Source organism: Emiliania huxleyi (assembly GCF_000372725.1).
Source record: "Emiliania huxleyi CCMP1516 unplaced genomic scaffold EMIHUscaffold_231, whole genome shotgun sequence".
NCBI classification, from domain to species: Eukaryota; Haptophyta; order Isochrysidales; family Noelaerhabdaceae; genus Emiliania; species Emiliania huxleyi.
The window spans coordinates 87909-104793 of record NW_005200326.1 but is presented as its reverse complement, the minus strand read 5'-3'; the positions used below and the strand labels follow the sequence as shown (position 1 = coordinate 104793).

Below are 16885 nucleotides of genomic sequence, written 5' to 3'. Positions count from 1 at the left end.
CCGTCGCTTTGCCCAACGTGACACACGACTCACGGCGGCCCTTCAGCGCCACGCTCACCGGCACGATCTCCGTCGAGCGTGACTACCTCTATAACTTTAGCTGCTTCTTTGGCCACGCGGTCCTAGGCTACGTCCACGTCGACGGCCACCTCGTCTGCCAGAAAGGCACCAACGGCGCTCACGGCCCGACGCCGCCCAGCGTCCGGTCGACGGAGTACGACAACCCGCTGCCGGTGCTCTCCTCGACCGCGTGGCCGATCCGCCTCGTGGTCGTGCACCACGGCTCAGCCTCCCGCCCGACCGACTCTTTCGGGGTTCGCATCACGAGGGCGCCGGAGCGTGGCGGCCGGCCGGCCGGTGGTGGAGAGGGAGGCGGAAAGGGGGCGGCGTGGCTCGGAGGGGGCACGCTGAGGAAGGAGGCATGGCTCGAGGGCGCGCTGTCCCCGGCGCTGCCAAAGGAGGAGGCACAGCGCGACTCTTAATTAGTTAATTTGTTAACTTTCCATTTCTTAACTAGGCGCTGCCAGAGGCGGAGGCGCAGCGCGACTCTTAATTAGCTAATTAACTAGTTAATAATTTCTTAACTAGGCGCTGCCAGAGGCGGAGGCACAGCGCGACTCTTAATTAGCTAATTAACTAGTTAATAATTTCTTCACTAGGCGCTGCCAGAGGCGGAGGCGCAGCGCGATGCGATGCAGGCCAGGCTCTCGTCGGGCTGGGCGCCGTGGGACGACATGCCAGAGATGCGTCATAGCTCTCTTTCTACGCCAGCCGTATTTCTTTTTTGTAGGCGCCGTGGGACGACGTGGGCCAGAGGAGCCTATCGCTTTTCTTTTACCGCGGTGTATTTCTTTGTAGGCGCCGTGGTACGACATGAGCTACACCAAGTTCGTTGATTAGTTAATTAATCAATCATTAATTAATTAACTAGGCGCCGTGGTACGACATGAGCTACACCAAGCTCGTTGATTAGTTAATTAATCAATCATTATTAATTAACTAGGCGCCGTGGTACGACATGAGCTACACCAAGCTCGTCCGCTTGCCGGAGGGCAGCGCGCTCGCGCTGATGCTGTGCGACAGCGGCGCGAGCGGCGCGGACGCGCCGCGCTGCCTCGAGGAGGCGAGGGTCGACTGGGGTCCGGGAGGCCAGGGCGACGTGACGATTCGTCTCGGCGCTCACGCGTTCGACGACCGAGTTACGCGTCTCCCTGTAAAAAAGAAACACGCGTGGGCCTTTCTAGGCGCTCACGCGCACGACCGGGTCGGCGTCCCTTGTAAAAAAGAAAGACAGGGCGTTGTTCTCTCTCTAGGCGCTCACGCGTACGACCGCTCGTACCTCCAGCTGTACCTCGCCACGGCAACGTGCAACGTCAGCATCGAGGCGTGTTTGTGTGTGTGTGCACCGGGCCTTGCACTCTGAATGCCGTGCCAGCTCCCGTCTGTTGTGGGGTGTGGAGTCGCAAGGGACTAGCTTGGCCCTTGCCCCGCCCCCCTTGCGTGTGTGGAGAAGTTTTGCCTCACCGCACTTTCCCCTTGCCCAAGGTCGGGGGCGGCGACGAGCTGCTCGCTATTGTGGAGGTCATAATAATAATTAATCATCGATAATCATTAATCATTAATCATTGACCAATATTTAATCACTAACTACGCCGTCGTGGAGGCCATAGAATGATAGTTAATCATGAATAATCACTACTCACTCATTCATGACGAGCTGTTCGCCGTTGTGTGAGGTCGTGGCTGGCTGTGACGGCACGGAGCTGGCGCTCGCGCGCAGCGCGGCGTGGGCGGTGTGAACGGCGCCTCTTCACACCGCTTGCTGTGAACAGGTGCTCGCCGGCTCGTCGGCGTGGTATCGAGTGCACGAGGTGAGCGCCGCGGCGCAGACCCTCAGTTTCACGCCGATCGGCGACGGGCTGCGCAGCAGCGTCGTCCACGCCACCCAGCCGTCGAAAGGCTCCGCGCTGCTTCTGCCTCGGCGCGTGGAGGCGCATGCCGCTTGTGCCAGTCTGGGCAGGAAGGCGGCTCTTCTTCTCGGCATTGTCATTACGACCGCTAGGCGCTGCCGCACTTGCGGTTCGACATCTTCATGAATGAATGAATCAGTTGTCTGTTAATGTATCCATTAGGCGCTGCCTCATTTGCGGTTCGATCTCGCTGGCGGCGGCAGGTGACCTCGGGCAATCTCGGGCAACCTCGGGCAATCTCCGGTCTCCTCGGGTACACTCGGTCAATCTCGGGTAACTTCGGGTGACCACTCTGGCAGCGTCGGCTTCTCGTCCAAAGCGCCGCTGCCAGCCGCTCGGATCCGGGCGACGCTCCGCGCGGCGTGGGAGGCGGAGCAGGCGCGCTACGGCGCATACGGCGAGCATGCGGAGGTCAAGATGGCGGTGCAGGCGGGCGCCATGTGGAACAACCCGCTGGAGAGCGTCATCGCCCCCGTCATCCGCGGCAACCCGTGGGGCTGGGACCCCGCCGTGCTGAGCGACGACTGGCCGTACGTGCTCTTCGACTGGGACACGCACTTTGCGGGATACATGCTGAGCCTCGACGCGGCGGGCAAGGAGCTCGGCTATTCCGTCCTCATCCAGGTGGTGAAGGCCAAGTCGGCGGAGGGGTTCGTGCCGAACGGCTACGCGCCCACGCGAAAGAGTACGCACTCGCAGCCGCCCGTCGGCTCGAAGGTGCTGCTCGAGATGTACAGACGGTACCGCGACCTGTGGCTTGTGGAGCTGCTCCTGGACGACCTGCTGGACTGGTCCGGCTGGTTCCTCGAGGAGCGCACCCTCCCGCCCCTCAACATGACCGCGCTGGGCGGAGACGATATGCAGGCCGCGCGCTACGAGAGCGGGCTTGACGACAGCCCGATGTACGACGGGCACTTCTTCGCGGTTACCGACAACAAGACTGGCTACGGGCTGATGCAGATGTACGACGTGGGGATGGCGAGCATGGTGGCGATGAGCGACGCGTGCCTCGCCGAGCTCGCCGACGCCGCTGGCCGCGCCGACACCGCCAAGGTGCTGCGTGCGCGCTCCGCCGACGCCCGGGCAAAGATAGCGGCGCATCTGTGGGATGAGCAGAGCGGCATCTTCGTCAACCGCCTCGCGACGGGCCGCTTTCGGCGGCGCATCACCCCCACCTCCTTTTACCCGATGCTCTCGGGAATCGCGACCGTGGGGAGAGCCGAGAGCATGCTGCGAGGCTGGCTGCTCAACGCGAGCCGCTTCTGCATCACGCCAAAGGGCGACTTTGCGGGCAACGACGACACGTGCTACTGGGGCCTACCGTCAGTTTCGGCCGACGACCCCGCCTTCCCGCCGCTCGGCTACTGGCGCGGGTACGTTTGGGGGCCGATGGCGCTGCTCACGTACTGGGGCCTGTCACACGAGGCGTATTCGGACGTGCCGCTGGTGACGACGGCGCGCGCGGCGCTGTGCAAGCAGATGGGCGCGCTCTTCCTGACGCAGTGGCGCGCCCACCGGCACGTGTGCGAGAACTTCTCGCCGTGGCGCAACGCCACCGAGTGCACGGGGATGCGCTTCTACCACTGGGGCGCGCTGGCCGGCTTCATCGGGCTGCTCGACGCAGGCTTCTACCAGAGGCCGCGGCAAGAGGCTGCTGCCTTCACGTAGCGCGCTCGGCGCTTCATTGCATTATTGGCATGTTGATCTCGCCATCCTCTTTCTTTTTGAATGCCGATCGAAAACAATGCCGTGTCCATGTACGTCCATGATGCACCAACCACCACGCGTGACGCGAGACTGCGGCAGCGTACGGTAATATACTAAATATTGAAATACATTATACAAGATCTCAAGATGTGCTCCCTACCACATCCCTACGACTCCTCCCTCCACCACCACCTCTCTCCCTCCCTCTCTCTCCCTCCCTCCCTCCCCCCCTCTCTCTCCCTCTCCCCCTCCCCCCTCTCGTACTTCACCATAAGGCGGACGTCGTTTTGCACGAACGCGTGAGCCGGAGACGCCAGCCCGAGTGCGGCGCTGCGGCTGGCGCCAGAGTCAATCGCGGCCCTGCGTCCGCGGCCCTGCATTCAAATCCAGGGTCTGCGCAGCGAGCGTGGCCGGAGGGCACCGAGAAGGATACATTCGCAAGTTGGACGGCCCTGGAGGCAGCGCGGCATGCGAGTGTCGGTCGTCACGCCTGCGAGCAAGACGCGCGAGGCTGTTGGCGCATACTGACGTTGAGGACGACGCACCAGCCCAAGTGGGCCCGCACCGCAAGCGACGAGCAACCGCTCGGAGAGAAGCTGCTTGCGCATGCCTGCGGCGGACATGGGCGTGCGTGAGCCACCTCGGACGGCACGTATGCACGATTCATGCGACGCCATCGCGGCGATGTTGCATCTAGCCGCCCTGCCCCGCGTCCAAGGGATCCGTCTCACGTCGAGCTCGCCGCGCAGATCCGCAACCTTCATGTGCGCCACCAGCTCACGCAGCTCGTCCGACGCGACGTACCCGTTCCAGGTCGACGTGCCACACTCGACAGCCTTGGAGAGCCAGTGCAGCGCCTGGTTGCCGATCTGTGGGTCGTACGGCGGCACCAGTGGCGCGCCGTCGCCAGGAGCCGCGGGTCGGGCGAGGGAATGGCCTTTTGGCGCGGCGCTGCTATGTGCCTGCGCGCTCATGGCGCGTTCAGGGGTGCGCCTGCGGTGTGTAGACTGCGGGGCGCCGCGATAGCGCGGCGCCGACGGTTGTGTCGCTCATTGTCACACCCACGACACGGTCACGGTGTGTGTGCAGTGCGTCCACTCCGGCGACCGTGACGCCGTCGGCGCTCGCCTATACCGGCTAGTGTGGAGCTCTCAGTGAGGTTGCGTGTTGTACTAGTGGTGCTGCACTAGGCGGCCCGTTTTTAGCAAAAACCAGATACCACATCGCGTGTGGTCGTCGCAAAACCGCATGTTCGCCCGTCTGGGACCTCTTCGTACGGCTCCAAAAACCGCTCCTTAACGACGACTACGCGGCCCGGCGGTCGATCTGCGCCTTCTCAGCGGTGGGGGGGATGTGGTCGGTACGTGCGGACCGCGTGGTGCTGCGATGGCTTGACGAGTGCGACTCCCAGCGTCGACTTTTCGACCCCACGGAGCCTCTGCTGCTCCGGGGGGGGGGTCTGCAGACCACCCGGCCGAACTTCAGAGTCGCGGTGCTCCTCAAATACCGCTCAAACGCCCCCGATGTTGTGGAGGGGACATATGCTGATGATCCTGGCCCGATTGGTTCGCGCAGAAAGCTTCTGGGCGGTCGTTAAGGTTCGCTCCCCGCACACCGGCCCGGAAGTGTATGGTACCCTAGAATGGCCGCTAGTCCGAGGCGCGGCAGGCAGGGATGCGCTCCTGTCGATTCGCCCGAGTCGCGTCCTGAAAGGAGCGCCGTGGCAGGAAATTTTGTGGCAGGAAGAACAAAGGCACCGGGCCCAGTACACCGCACGAGCCGCCTAAGCGTAGGGGCACATAAACGCACAACAACCCCGGGCCCGAAATCGCACGGAGACAGTCACGCAACACCGAGCAAAAACCCAGGCCGCAACAAAACTCAACAACTCTCACACAACACTTGGCAATATGCTATGGGCAAAAAGCTGCAGACTGCTGGCTCTTGCTTCTTGGGCGCGGGTGACTAAGTTATGCCCTCCTCACTCGGCGGAGGGTCGCCGGCAGATTCGGCGGGAGGCGCCTGCTCCTTCGTTGCGCGCGGTTGCCTCGTCCTCCAGCCTCGCGCTCTCCTCGAAACCCGCCTCCACAAACGCCACACAAACCTACCGTCCCGGATGCGCCTCTTGCCACTCTCGGATCTGCCTGCGCAACATGTGGTGCGGGAAGAGCCCCGTGTACTCGAGCGCCTCGCCCGTCATCGGGCTCGTCGACTTGGTCGCGAGCCAGCGCTCCATCGCCGTCCGCTCGTAAGCATGCCCATCCGCCGCCATCACCGGGTCGCTCATCACCTCGGTCGTGATCGGGCAGATGAAGTCGGCCGGCTCCTCCTCCTCCTCCACCGAAGGCGGCCTCTCTGCAGCCAATGAGGACGACCCCTGCTCGTCGGGCGCCCGCCTCTCCTCCTCCAGCCTCGCGCTCTCCTCGAGCGCCGCCGCCAACTCCGCCTCCTCCGCCGCCGCCAGCGCTGCCCCATCCTCGGGCACCTTCTCCTGCGAGGGCCCAGCGCCGCCCCCGCCGCCCTTCCCCTTCTTCTTCTTCTTCTTCCCCTTCTTGCTCTCCTTGGCGCGCTCCCCCTCCTTCTCCGCCTCCTCCTCCGCCAGCAGCGCCTCGGCATGCCGCGCCGCCTCCGCCTCTGCCGCCGCTCTCTCCGCCTCCCTCGCCGCTGCCTCCGCCACCGCCTCCGCCGCCGCATGCTCCTCGAGGGCGCGCACGCACCCGGCGTGGCCCCTCTCCTTGGCCATCTGCAGCGCAGACTTGTTGTTCTCAGCGCGCAGCGCCGTGTCTGCGCCCGCCCGCAGCAGGCGGAGCACGATGGCGGGGGAATCGCTGAGTGCGGCGTCCATGAGCGCGGTGCCGCCGTCGCTGTTCTGCTTGTTGACCTCCGCGCCGCGCTGCATCAGCAACTCGACCACCCGCTCGTGGCCGTTGGTGGCGGCGGCCATCAGCGCGGTGCCGCCGTCGCTACTCTGCAGGTTGATCTCCGCGCCGTGCTGCATCAGCAAGTCGACCACCCGCTCGTGGCCGTTGCTGGCGGCGTCAATGAGCGCGGTACGGCCGTCGCTGTCCGGCTTGTCGACCTCCGCGCCGCGCTGAATCAGCAGCTCGACCAGCTCGTGGCCATTGTTGGCGGCGAGCATCAGCGCGGTGTGGCCGCTGCTGTCCTGCAGGTTGATCTCTGCCCCGCGCTGCAGCAGCAGCTCGACCGCTGGCTCGTGGCCGTTGCGGGCGGCGCCCATCAACGCGGTGATGCCGGTCACCTCGTTCGCCGCGTACACAACCCCGAAGGTCGCATTGACCCGCCCGCCGCTGTCAAGCCACGCCAGCAGCGCCGCCTCGTCGCCGTCGAGAGCTGCTCGAGCAAGTCCGTCGATAGCAATTTCATGGAGGCAAACAGGGTGAGGCAGGGCGGACAGCGAGCCGGAAGAGGCCGCGGCCCCCGCTCCCGCCGCCGCCTCGCCGGAGGAAGCGCCGCCCGCGCCGCCAGCTGCCGCCTCGCGCTGGCTCGCAGTCACCTCCGCGATGTGCTGCCGGAAAGCGTCGACGCACGCGCTGTGACCCTCCTCCTTGGCATACTGCAGCGCGGACTTGCCGTTCTCAGCGCGCAGCTTTGTATCCGCGCCCGCCCGCAGCAAGCGGAGCACGATGGCGGTGTTGCCGTTGCCAGCGGCGCGCATCAGTGCGGTGCCGCCGTAGCTGCTCTGCTTGTTGATCTCCGCGCCGCGCTGAAGCAGCAGGTCGATCACTCGCTCGTGGCCTTGGCTGGCGGCGTACATCAGCGCAGTTTCGCCGTCGCTGTCCTGCTTGTTGACCTCCGCCCCTCGCAGCAGCATCTCGACCACCCGCTCGTGGCCTCTGTCGGCGGCGGCCATCAGCGCGGTAGTGCCGTCGCAGTCCTGCAGGTCGACCGCCGCGCCGCGCTGCAGCAGCAGGTCGACCACCTGCGCATGGCCGGTGCTGGCGGCGTACATCAGCGCGGTCCAGCCGTCGCCCTGCAAGTTGACCTCCGCGCCGCGCTGCAGCAGCAGCTCGACCGCTGGCACGTGGCCGTTGAGGGCGGCGGTCATCAACGCGGTGTTGCCCCCGCGAGTTGCATTGACCCGCCCGCCGCTCTCAAGCCACCAAAACAGCGCCGCCTCTTCGCCTCGTCTCGCCGCTGTCCACACCGATTCGGGAAGGCTGCCGGCCTCCGCCGCGATGTTGGCCTCTGGCACCTCACGGGATGCTTCCTCCGGCTGCGTCGCGGTGGTGAGCTGCTGCATCGCGGCGTCCAGTCGAAGAGGGAGCGGACTGCGAGCTCTTCAACTCCGGCGCTTTTCTTTTTTGAGAGGCTTCGTTGTAATAGTACAAACCGAGAGAGAGAGAGAGAGAGAGAGAGAGAGAGAGAGAGAGAGAATAGTACAAACCCAATGGTCCCTCGCTAGCGGTCCTTCGTTGCAGTCGCACACACGCACACGCCACGCCGCACCGCGCGCCCGCCCACTGCCCCGCCCAGGCGGGAAAGAGATGAGGAGATGGGACAGCGAAGGAGGAGCCACGAACACGTATGGGAGGGTTCAGTTGTGCGCCACGCTGCCCGGCGTTTCTCACTTTCCGGGACAGCCCCGCCCTTTCGAGGCAGGAAAGTGACGGCTACCCCGTACGCCCTGTTGCTTCTACCCCGACGCCGACCGCCCAACCCCCCCTCTCTCTCCATCGACGGCTCGAATTAACTTTAAGGTTAGTTTTTGAGCTTGCCTTCGATGTTATGAATAGTTTTTGAGCTTAGCCTTCGATGTTATGAAACAACGCAAGGCGGACATGGCATATCGCTCTCGGGCCCACAGACATCCCGCACACTCGCCGCACACCCGCCGCCCCCGCGCGCGCCCCGCCCCGGCCGGGAGAAAGGGGAGTGACACAAAATAGTTTTTTAGTTGGCGAAGGCCAACCCCGGGACCCCAGCTATGTATATACGTGTCGGCAGAGGCCCGAACGCGACCGCGCCTCGTGTCCGCAGTCGCCACCCCACCGCTGGAGCATATGGCGACCAAGCACATCTTCGTCACCGGCGGCAACGCTGGCATCGGCTTCGCGCTGTGCAAGCTGCTCGTCGGCGAGCGGGAGGACACGTTCGTCTTCCTCGGCTCACGGGACGCCGAGAAGGGTGCCGCGGCGGTGAAAAGCATCAGCGACGCGTATCCCGCGGCCGCGGATAGGATCGCGCTGGTCACGATCGACGTCGGTGACGAGGCGTCGGTCGCGGCCGCTGCGGCCGCGCTCCAGGCCAAGTCGGTGACGCTCTATGCACTGGTCAACAACGCCGGGGTCGGCTTTCAAACCTCGCCGGGCGACGCCGCCGCCCTTCTCAACGTGAACCTGCTCGGCCCCAAGCGGGTGAGCGAGGCGATCCTCCCGCTGATCGACCCAGCCGCCGGCCGGATCGTCAACGTCTCGTCTGGCGCCGCCTCGATGTGGCTGCGCTCGCAGAGTGCCGCGACCAAGGAGCGCCTCACGCAAAGACACAACCCCGGGCCCCGAAATCGCACCGTGGCAGTCAGACATGCAACACGGGGTCCCAGGGAAGGCAAGCAAAAACCTAGGAGCATTCACGCAAAGACACAACCCCGGGCCCAAGACGCACAAGCACAGACAGCCGAGAGGGGAGAGACAGCAACGGCAGTCGAAGTCAGCACTGAGTCCAAGAAAGGCGATGCGATGACGGCCTCTAGTGCGAGCTCTAGGAGCTCTTCACGCCGCAGTGCCATCTCGCAATCTCTCCCCGAGTCTCCCCGAGTCTCGCCCTAGGAGCTCTTCACCAGCCGCAGTGCCACGTGGGAGCAGCTCGCGGCGGCGGTGGAGGAGCTCGCGCCAGCCGCGAGCATGGGCGGCTACGGCCGCCACAGGAGAGCCGGCTTGCCACCTGTGAACAGCGTCTCTTCACACCTCGAGCTGTGAATAGGTCGCCACAGGAGAGCCGGCCGGCCGCCCGAAGAGAGGGCCCCGCTCACGAAAGCCGTCGGGTCGTGTGTAGGGCTGAGCAAGGCAGCGCTGACGGCGTACACGCTTCAGCAGGCCGCGGCTTGCTGTGGGATTACTGTTAGCATCCGTATTCAATTGCTATTACGTGCACGCTGTAGCAGGCCGCTGCGCACCCGAACCTCACGATCACCTCGCTCTCGCCCGGCTACATCAAGACGGCGATGACGGCGGGGTCGGGCGCGCGGCTGACGCCCGAGCAGGGCACCGTCAGCATGATGCGCTGCCTGTTTGGCGAGGTGACCTGAGGATGATTTGTTCATCGTTCATCACTATTGACCTGAGGGTGACTTGTTCATCAGAATTAACTATTGACCTGAGGGACTTGTTCACCAGTCATCACTATTGACCTTTGGGTGACTTGTTCATCGTTCATCACTCTTGAGTATCGTCGGCATGATGCGAGGTGACCTCGGGCTACTACTACGGCAGCGACGCACTCCGCTCGCCGATGACTGTGACGCGCGACCCGGGCACGCCGGAGTACGGCGGCGAGGAGAACCCGGACGCCGCCACGTACAACAGGTAGGCGGGGGCGGGTAGGCAGGTTCCCCACACACAATGAGTGGTGGGGTTGGGTGGAGGGGAGGGGGGGGGGGGGGGGGGGGGGGGATGACAAAACCCCGGCAAAAAACCCCCCCCCCCCCCCTACCAAAGGGGGGGGGAAATCCCCCCAAAAAACTCCCCCCAGTCCCCCCCGGGGGTTTTTCCCCCCCTTCCCGGGGACTGGGCCCCCGTCGGCGGTCGCGCCGCCCGCACTGCCTGCTGCTGCGCATATCAGATCTCAGTGCGCGTATGCGGAAGACGGCGGTCGGCACGCGACCGTGTATATGTTGTTTGATAGATGTTACAAATTTCGTGGACACGTTTTCAATCTCAGGAATGCTCTGCTGCCCCTGCCCTTCGCCGTCGCGCTCGCGGGCTGATATTGATAAGATCCGCGAGACCTCGAGAGAGTAGTGCCGACTGGAGTGCCGATAATCGAGAAAACCGCCGAAATTCGCACAATGTCTGGTCCGACGCCCCGCCACATGACGCCCACCGCCGCCGCGTTGGGCGGCGCGCGCCGACGCCGACCACTTAGGGTACCCCTAGGGTTCTGAGGGCCGGATTTTTTTAAGACCTTTTAAGAAATGAGGAGGTTTGGGGGCTCAAATTGTCATTTAAGAGATTGCAGGCACGGGGGGTCTCTCTTTTAAGACCGTTTAAGAAAATCGGCCTCACCGGCACGCGTCGCTGCGCGGAGGCTGCGTTCCGCGCCGTTTTCTCCAATACTGCCGTTATTAGGCACAAACCCGCCTCTGAAGACACATCTGTAAGTCTGGTGCACTGGCAGGAGCCATACTCGCATAGGGGACGCGTGCCAGCTGACTGTAGCCAGCTTCCCCCGGCCTCCGGCGTCTACCGGGAGCCTCCCGGACCATCGACCTCGGGAGCTCTCCCGCAGCGTTTAAGCGTTTAAGACCGTTTAAGGAATCGGCGGCCCAGCAGCTCTTAAAACCGGCCTAGGCCGGTTTTAAGCCGTTTAAGCCGCAGGCGCCCCAGGGCCCACCCTTTTAAGCCTAGGGGTACCCTAAGGCCGACCATCACCACCGACCGACGGCTCGCACGGCCGTGCGGTGAGCAAAAAATTGGGTCGCTGCGCGCCCTGCCGGATGCTCTGCGACGTCTGGACGCTCGCCAGAACGACGCCAGGAAGCTTGCCTTGTTCCACCCCTGGGCCCGAGGGCGATGCCGGCGCTGGGGTCCCCTTCGGGTGCATCGTGACGGCTGACAACGGGATTTCCACTGGTTCGTCCTCCTCGGAGTCGTCTTCCCCCGCTTCCTTCCGCTCGGCTCTACGTTCGGTACGTTCGGCGTGGCCAGTGTTGTTGATTGATTGATGGGAAGGCGAAACACAGTCCGACCAACGACTGGGACACCAACGCGGTATGGGTGGACGCTAGACAGGCGATGACGGTCACACAGGAGCGACACACAGAACCACACTCAGCCAACAGGGCGGCTGCCACACATCCTGAGCGAACTTCCCTAGTCACCCGCGGCCGGACTCCATCCGGCACGCGTCGCTGGGCGCGCCGAAAAGAATTCTTTGTCCGCAGCTCCCTCATCCGCAGCTCGGACATGGAGGTGCTCAGACTCCTCGTGCTGCCTGCGCTGTGTGCCGCCTACGGAACGGCCCGCGCGCCGAGCGGGCGCCATGCCTCGCGCCTCGCCGTCGACCCAGCGATGGCCGCCACCACGGCATTCGACCTCAAGGCGCGCTGGCCGAGACACCCCGCCGGGCCGGCCCGGCGGCAGCCACGCACGCCCTCGTGGCCGAGAGATGCCCCGTGCTCAGAGCGCAGAGCCCCGGTCGTGCGCAGCCTCACCGCACTGCCCCGCCGCAGGCCTACATGGAGGAGAAGCGGGTGTACACTGAGGAGGCGCTCGACGCGTCGCTCCGCAGCACGTGCTCCCAGACGGACCTCATCGTCGAGTCGATGCGCTACTCGCTCCTCGCGGGCGGGAAGCGCGTTCGCCCGATGCTCTGCCTTGCGGCGACGGAGATGCTCGGTGGCGACATCTCGGTGCGTCCCGGCCCCTTTGCCTTGCCGCCGCGCCGCCACGCCGCAGCCTCGCAGTGTGCGGGAGGGAGGGAGAAGTAGGGAAGGGTTGAGAGGGGAGGCAAGGGGAGGGAGGGCTCGAGAGGGGAGGAGTTAGCGGGGGTCGGGAGCCGTCCGCGCAACTCCGGGGCTCCGAGCAAGCCTGGGGAGTGCAAGTCAACGCAAGACGTGGGCTGGAGTGCGGTCGTGTGTCGAGGCTGCGGCCGGCGCTGCGGCCGGCGGTGAGGGTGGCCGGTGAGTGCGGCGGTGAGGGCGGCGGTGAGGGCGGCGGTGAGGGCGGCGGTGAGGGCGGCGGTGAGGGCGGCGGTGAGGGCGGCGGTGAGGGCGGTGAGGGCGGCGGTGAGGGCGGCGGTGAGGGCGGCGGTGAGGGCGGCGGTGAGGGCGGCGGTGAGGGCGGCGCCCCCGGTACGCAGGTGGCGACGCCGACGGCCGTCTCGCTCGAGATGATCCACACCATGTCTCTCATCCACGACGACCTCCCTGCGATGGACAATGACGACTTCCGGCGCGGGAAGGTGCGCCCCTCCCCAAGACCGTTGTCGAACCGCTCCTGCTTTCCTCTGGCTGCCTCCCTCCCCTCCTCTTTCCTACTCCCCGCCCCCATCCTCCCGGCGCGCTCTCCCCTCTCTCCTCCGCCTAGAACACTCGTCCCCTCCCGCCCGATGCTGTTCTCTCCCTCCCCACGCCAGCCGACCAACCACGTCCTGTACGGCGACGACGTTGCAATCCTCGCGGGCGACGCGATGCTCTCGACGGCGTTCGAGTACGCCGACGCAGACTAGTTGCTCAGTGCGTAATGACGAGTGAATGAAGCAATTAGGCGTTCGAGTACGCCGACGCAGACTAATTGCTCAGTGCGTAATGACGAGTGAATGAAGCAATTAGGCGTTCGAGTACGTCGCCGCAAACACAAAGGGCGTGGCGGCGGAGAGGGTCGTCCAGGTCCTGCGCATGCTCGGCGAGAGCGTCGGCCCGATGGGGCTGGCGGGCGGGCAGGCGATGGGGCAGTGTCTAGTCAATATCAATGGCTAGTAATTATTAATTAGCTCGGGCTGGCGGGCGGGCGATGGGACCTCTACTGCGAGGCGCAATCTCGGCGCAATCTCGGGGGACGGTGGTGTGATCTCGCGCGATCTCGCGGGCAGGTGATGGACCTCAAGTGCGAGGGGCAGCCGGACGTCGGGATCGACACGCTGCAGTGGATACACACCTACAAGACCGCGGCGCTGCTCAAGGCCGCGGTCTGTTGCGGGGCGGCGCTCGCCGGCGCCTCGGACGAGGACCTGGCGCGGTGCGAGACGTACGCGAACAAGATCGGGCTCGCGTTCCAAGTGCGTGATTGCGCGAGATTGGACGAGATTGCGCGAGATTGGACGAGATCGGACGAGCTCACCCGAGGTCGCCCGTTAATAATGAATACTTAATGATTCATTATTAATTAGGTCGCGGACGATATCCTCGACGTCACCGCCTCCACCGAGGAGCTCGGCAAGACGGCCGGCAAGGACCTCGACGCCGACAAGACGACATACCCGAAGCTGCTCGGCCTCGACCGCTCGCGCGAGGTGTGGACTGTTGCTTACCAGTAGCGCTAGTAGCTAAGTACACTCGCACTCGTGTGCTACGAGATTGCGAGGCTACGAGACTCTCAGCTCGACATTCGAGTCATTCTTACTCAGGTCGCCCGCGAGCTTGTGCACGAGGCCAATGAGTAATGAACATCAGTTCGACATTAATTATTAATTATTAATCAGGTCGCCCGCGAGCTCGTGGACGAGGCCAAGGCGGCGCTCGAGCCATACGGAGAGCGGGCGGCGCCCCTGCTCGGCCTCGCCGACTACATCATCAGCCGGAGCAACTAGGCCTCGCGGCCGCCTCGCTCTCCTCTCTGGGCAGCGCCTCTCGCCCCGCTGCTCCCCCTCCCTCCCCGTACCGTACCTCTACTGATCGTGGCCCGAGGCGTCTTGTGCACGTGGCCGTTGTGCTTGGGAACGTTCTTGGATGTGGGCCAAGAGACGACGACTGCGTGCGGTTCTCTTGTCCGCCCTCCGTCCTACCGCCGTCCGCCCAGTGCGAGTTAGCAGTTACATCCCCAGGAGGGTTTGCGGACTGGCTCCTGCGTCGGTCTCGGTGTGGTTTGGCGCGCGACGCCGCGCTGCGCGCAGGGTGCGCTTCTCGACTCGTCCTACAAGCTACATGGTAAAAGAAAGAAAGAAAACACACAACCCAAGGGAGGGATGGGAGAACGGCACGCCGCCACCACACAGGGATTTTAAGGAGAGGAGGGTGTGATGCGCTAGCCGTCGCCCACCCTGGGGGGTCTGCCTCCTCGTATCTCTTTTCGCACACACTGGGTTCTCAGCCACCTCGATGTGTACCGTTTCGATCTTAACGCCCTGTGGGTCTTTTGGGGGGCCGTAAAAACGGCGCGGCCGGGCCGTACGGGGCCTGGACCGAAACGACAGAGCCCCCGTTCCCACCCTCACCCCCTACCCCCCGCCCCACACTGCGCCAAAAGTGGTCCCGGACCCCTCTGCTGCACGCGTGTTCGGGCTGCCGGGGGCCGCGTTCCGCGCGGAAAAAGCCGCACGACAGCCCCTCTGGCTCGACGCCGCGGAGCCTTCACCCCTCGGATCCCGTGCGCAGCCGCGTTGCCGCTGCGGGTGCCGGTGGGGGCCTCTTAGCCCTTCGGGTCGGTGGTCCTGGGCGAGCAGGGGCAGTGGTTAGGAGTCTTGGGCCTGGAGATATGAGGATTGTCGAGATGTCGTGCGAGAGCGGTAGGTGGGGGAAGGTAGCGCGGCTGGAGAGTGGTGTCCGAGGGACAGTGATGAGTTGTCAGTTGGGGCGCGAGACGCGCGGGACAGTGTTGGAGGCGGCCAGTGAGGTAGGGTTGGCTTTGAGCAGTGCAGCGAGTGTGTGGTCAAGCGTGGGAGCGGCGCGCGAGCACCGGATTTTTTTGCTGTGCGAGTCGAGTTGGGGACAATGATGAGTTGTCAGTTGGGGCGCGAGACGCGCGGGACAGTGTTGGAGGCGGCCAGTGAGGTAGGGTTGGCTTTGAGCAGTGCAGCGAGTGTGTGGTCAAGCGTGGGAGTGGCGCGCGAGCACCGGATTTTATTGCTGTGCGAGTCGAGTTCGTGGCCGGTGCGCGGGAAACTCGCCGAAAACCCGCGCAGCCGGCCGATTGTACGACCGAGGTCGCTGATTGTACGACCGAGGTCGCAGAGCCTTGGCGACGCGACGCGCACGTCGCCAAGGAGTTCGTAAAATGTCAGAGTTTTTTTTTGCGGGGCCGGGAATCGGCGGCGTGCCACTCGAGCTCTCTGACCATCCGCCTGCCAATGCCCTGGCCGCGGAACAATAGCCTGCTTGGCTGAGTGAGATTGTCCTCGCGGGACGTTGCTCGTTGGCACTGCTCATGGGCGGCGGCGCTTCTGCAGTGTGGGGCGTGGGATGGGGCTGCTAGGCCGGTCGCTCCCCCGTCTTTGGGCCCTGTTGAGTCGTTTCGGAAGTTGAAGTTGGCGCATCACAAAGAACCCAAATCCAACCCTGCCAACCGAGCAAGCCCATGGGGGACGCGAGGTCTTGCTCCACCTTCTCGGCGCTCGCGTCGCCCAACCTGAGAGCCTCATCCGCCATGCCGGGGCACATCTTGACCGGAGCCGGTCACATGTCCATCGTGCCCAAGACGGGGCACGGTCGACTCGACCGCGGCCGATGGCACCGGCCCAACGGCCGACCAAGATTTTACGCCTCCGAACGCCGGGCCGGTGAGGTGGCGGGTCGGGCGACACGGAAAATCGGTGGCTGACAACGACTTTTTGAGGCCATCGGTTTGAGGTCTGCAGACATTTTCTGGATGATCTCGCATTTCCCGAGGCGTAATCGCAGATCCAGACGGCCCAGCAGGTGGGCGCTGCAGGCGAGCCGCCTCACATCCTTCGCCCCCCCCGTCGCTCACGCTGCCTCTGAAGCACCGGACCACCCCCCCCGCGCCCAGGCGGCCTAGCTGCCGCGGGCTCCACCCACGCGGGCCACCATCAGCGCCGCCCGACGGCTCAGAACCTCTCTCTTTAGGTCCCACAAAAGGCGGCGAGCGAGCGGCGAGGCAGATGAATCGAGCTCTGGACGCATGCCGCGAGAGCTGTGAGGGTCGCAGCTCGGCCTCCATCTTGCCCGGTAGTGGCGCGTCGGCTTGCCGGCTCACGGGGGTCACTGCCCCTAGGTGCCGCCTCACCTCGCCTCTATGCACCCTTCACCCTCTAGCGCCTCACCCTGCCCGGTGCCGTGGTAGTGGCGGTGTCAGCCATGCTGGACCGGCGGCAGCGAGGCCGACGGGCGTGGCTGCGGCGACAACGGCGGCTTGGCCCGTGACGGCGACGGCGCTGACGGCAGAGCAGCTGCGGCCGGCACGGGCGGGTGCGGCCGAGCAGCGCGGCGCTCACAGCAGGCGGCCGGCGTGGCGGCGGCGACGGCGCCGCACGAGGAAGCGGTGGCGCAGCCGCGCATGACAGGTCCGGCGCGTGTCGAGCAGCGAGGTGGCGCGCCGCGCTGCCGACGCGCCCCCAGGCCGGAGGCGGCCGCCGCG

General features: G+C 64.9%; 4 protein-coding genes across 4 annotated transcripts; 3 read left to right on the top strand and 1 right to left on the bottom strand.

The window, feature by feature from the left end:
- Positions 1–1709: 1709 nt before the first annotated feature.
- Positions 1710–3638, top strand: EMIHUDRAFT_236180 (hypothetical protein; the record flags this gene model as incomplete). The annotated part of the gene is made up of 3 exons (XM_005779357.1): positions 1710–1793; positions 1833–2045; positions 2340–3638. 3 exons carry the CDS (start codon positions 1710–1712, stop codon positions 3636–3638), a joined length of 1596 nt encoding a protein of 531 aa, XP_005779414.1.
- A 1240-nt stretch (positions 3639–4878) lies between these two features.
- EMIHUDRAFT_236178 (hypothetical protein) lies at positions 4879–5964 on the bottom strand (the record flags this gene model as incomplete). The annotated part of the gene is made up of 5 exons (XM_005779356.1): positions 4879–4971; positions 5050–5118; positions 5435–5460; positions 5663–5724; positions 5786–5964. The coding sequence occupies 5 exons, from the start codon at positions 5962–5964 to the stop codon at positions 4879–4881; spliced, it is 429 nt and encodes a 142-aa protein (XP_005779413.1).
- Positions 5965–8698: 2734 nt separating this feature from the next.
- On the top strand, positions 8699–10223 carry EMIHUDRAFT_114810 (hypothetical protein; the record flags this gene model as incomplete). Its single annotated transcript, XM_005779355.1, has 5 exons — positions 8699–9146; positions 9464–9511; positions 9618–9754; positions 9799–9933; positions 10101–10223. The coding sequence occupies 5 exons, from the start codon at positions 8699–8701 to the stop codon at positions 10221–10223; spliced, it is 891 nt and encodes a 296-aa protein (XP_005779412.1).
- Positions 10224–11806: 1583 nt separating this feature from the next.
- Positions 11807–14431, top strand: GGPS (geranylgeranyl pyrophosphate synthase). The gene is made up of 8 exons (XM_005779354.1): positions 11807–11953; positions 12085–12264; positions 12714–12815; positions 12990–13055; positions 13186–13296; positions 13446–13631; positions 13743–13865; positions 14055–14431. The coding sequence occupies exons 1-8, from the start codon at positions 11819–11821 to the stop codon at positions 14160–14162; spliced, it is 1011 nt and encodes a 336-aa protein (XP_005779411.1). The 5' UTR covers positions 11807–11818; the 3' UTR covers positions 14163–14431.
- The last annotated feature ends 2454 nt before the right edge of the window (positions 14432–16885 follow it).

Coding starts and splice junctions, on each gene's coding strand:
- GGPS (XM_005779354.1), top strand. CDS start 11,819: ATGGAGGTGCTCAGACTCCTCGTGCTGCCTGCGCTGTGTGCCGCCTAC. Junction 11,954..12,084: donor CCACGGCATTCGACCTCAAG/GCGCGCTGGCCG, acceptor GCCCCGCCGCAG/GCCTACATGGAGGAGAAGCG. Junction 12,265..12,713: donor TGCTCGGTGGCGACATCTCG/GTGCGTCCCGGC, acceptor CCCGGTACGCAG/GTGGCGACGCCGACGGCCGT.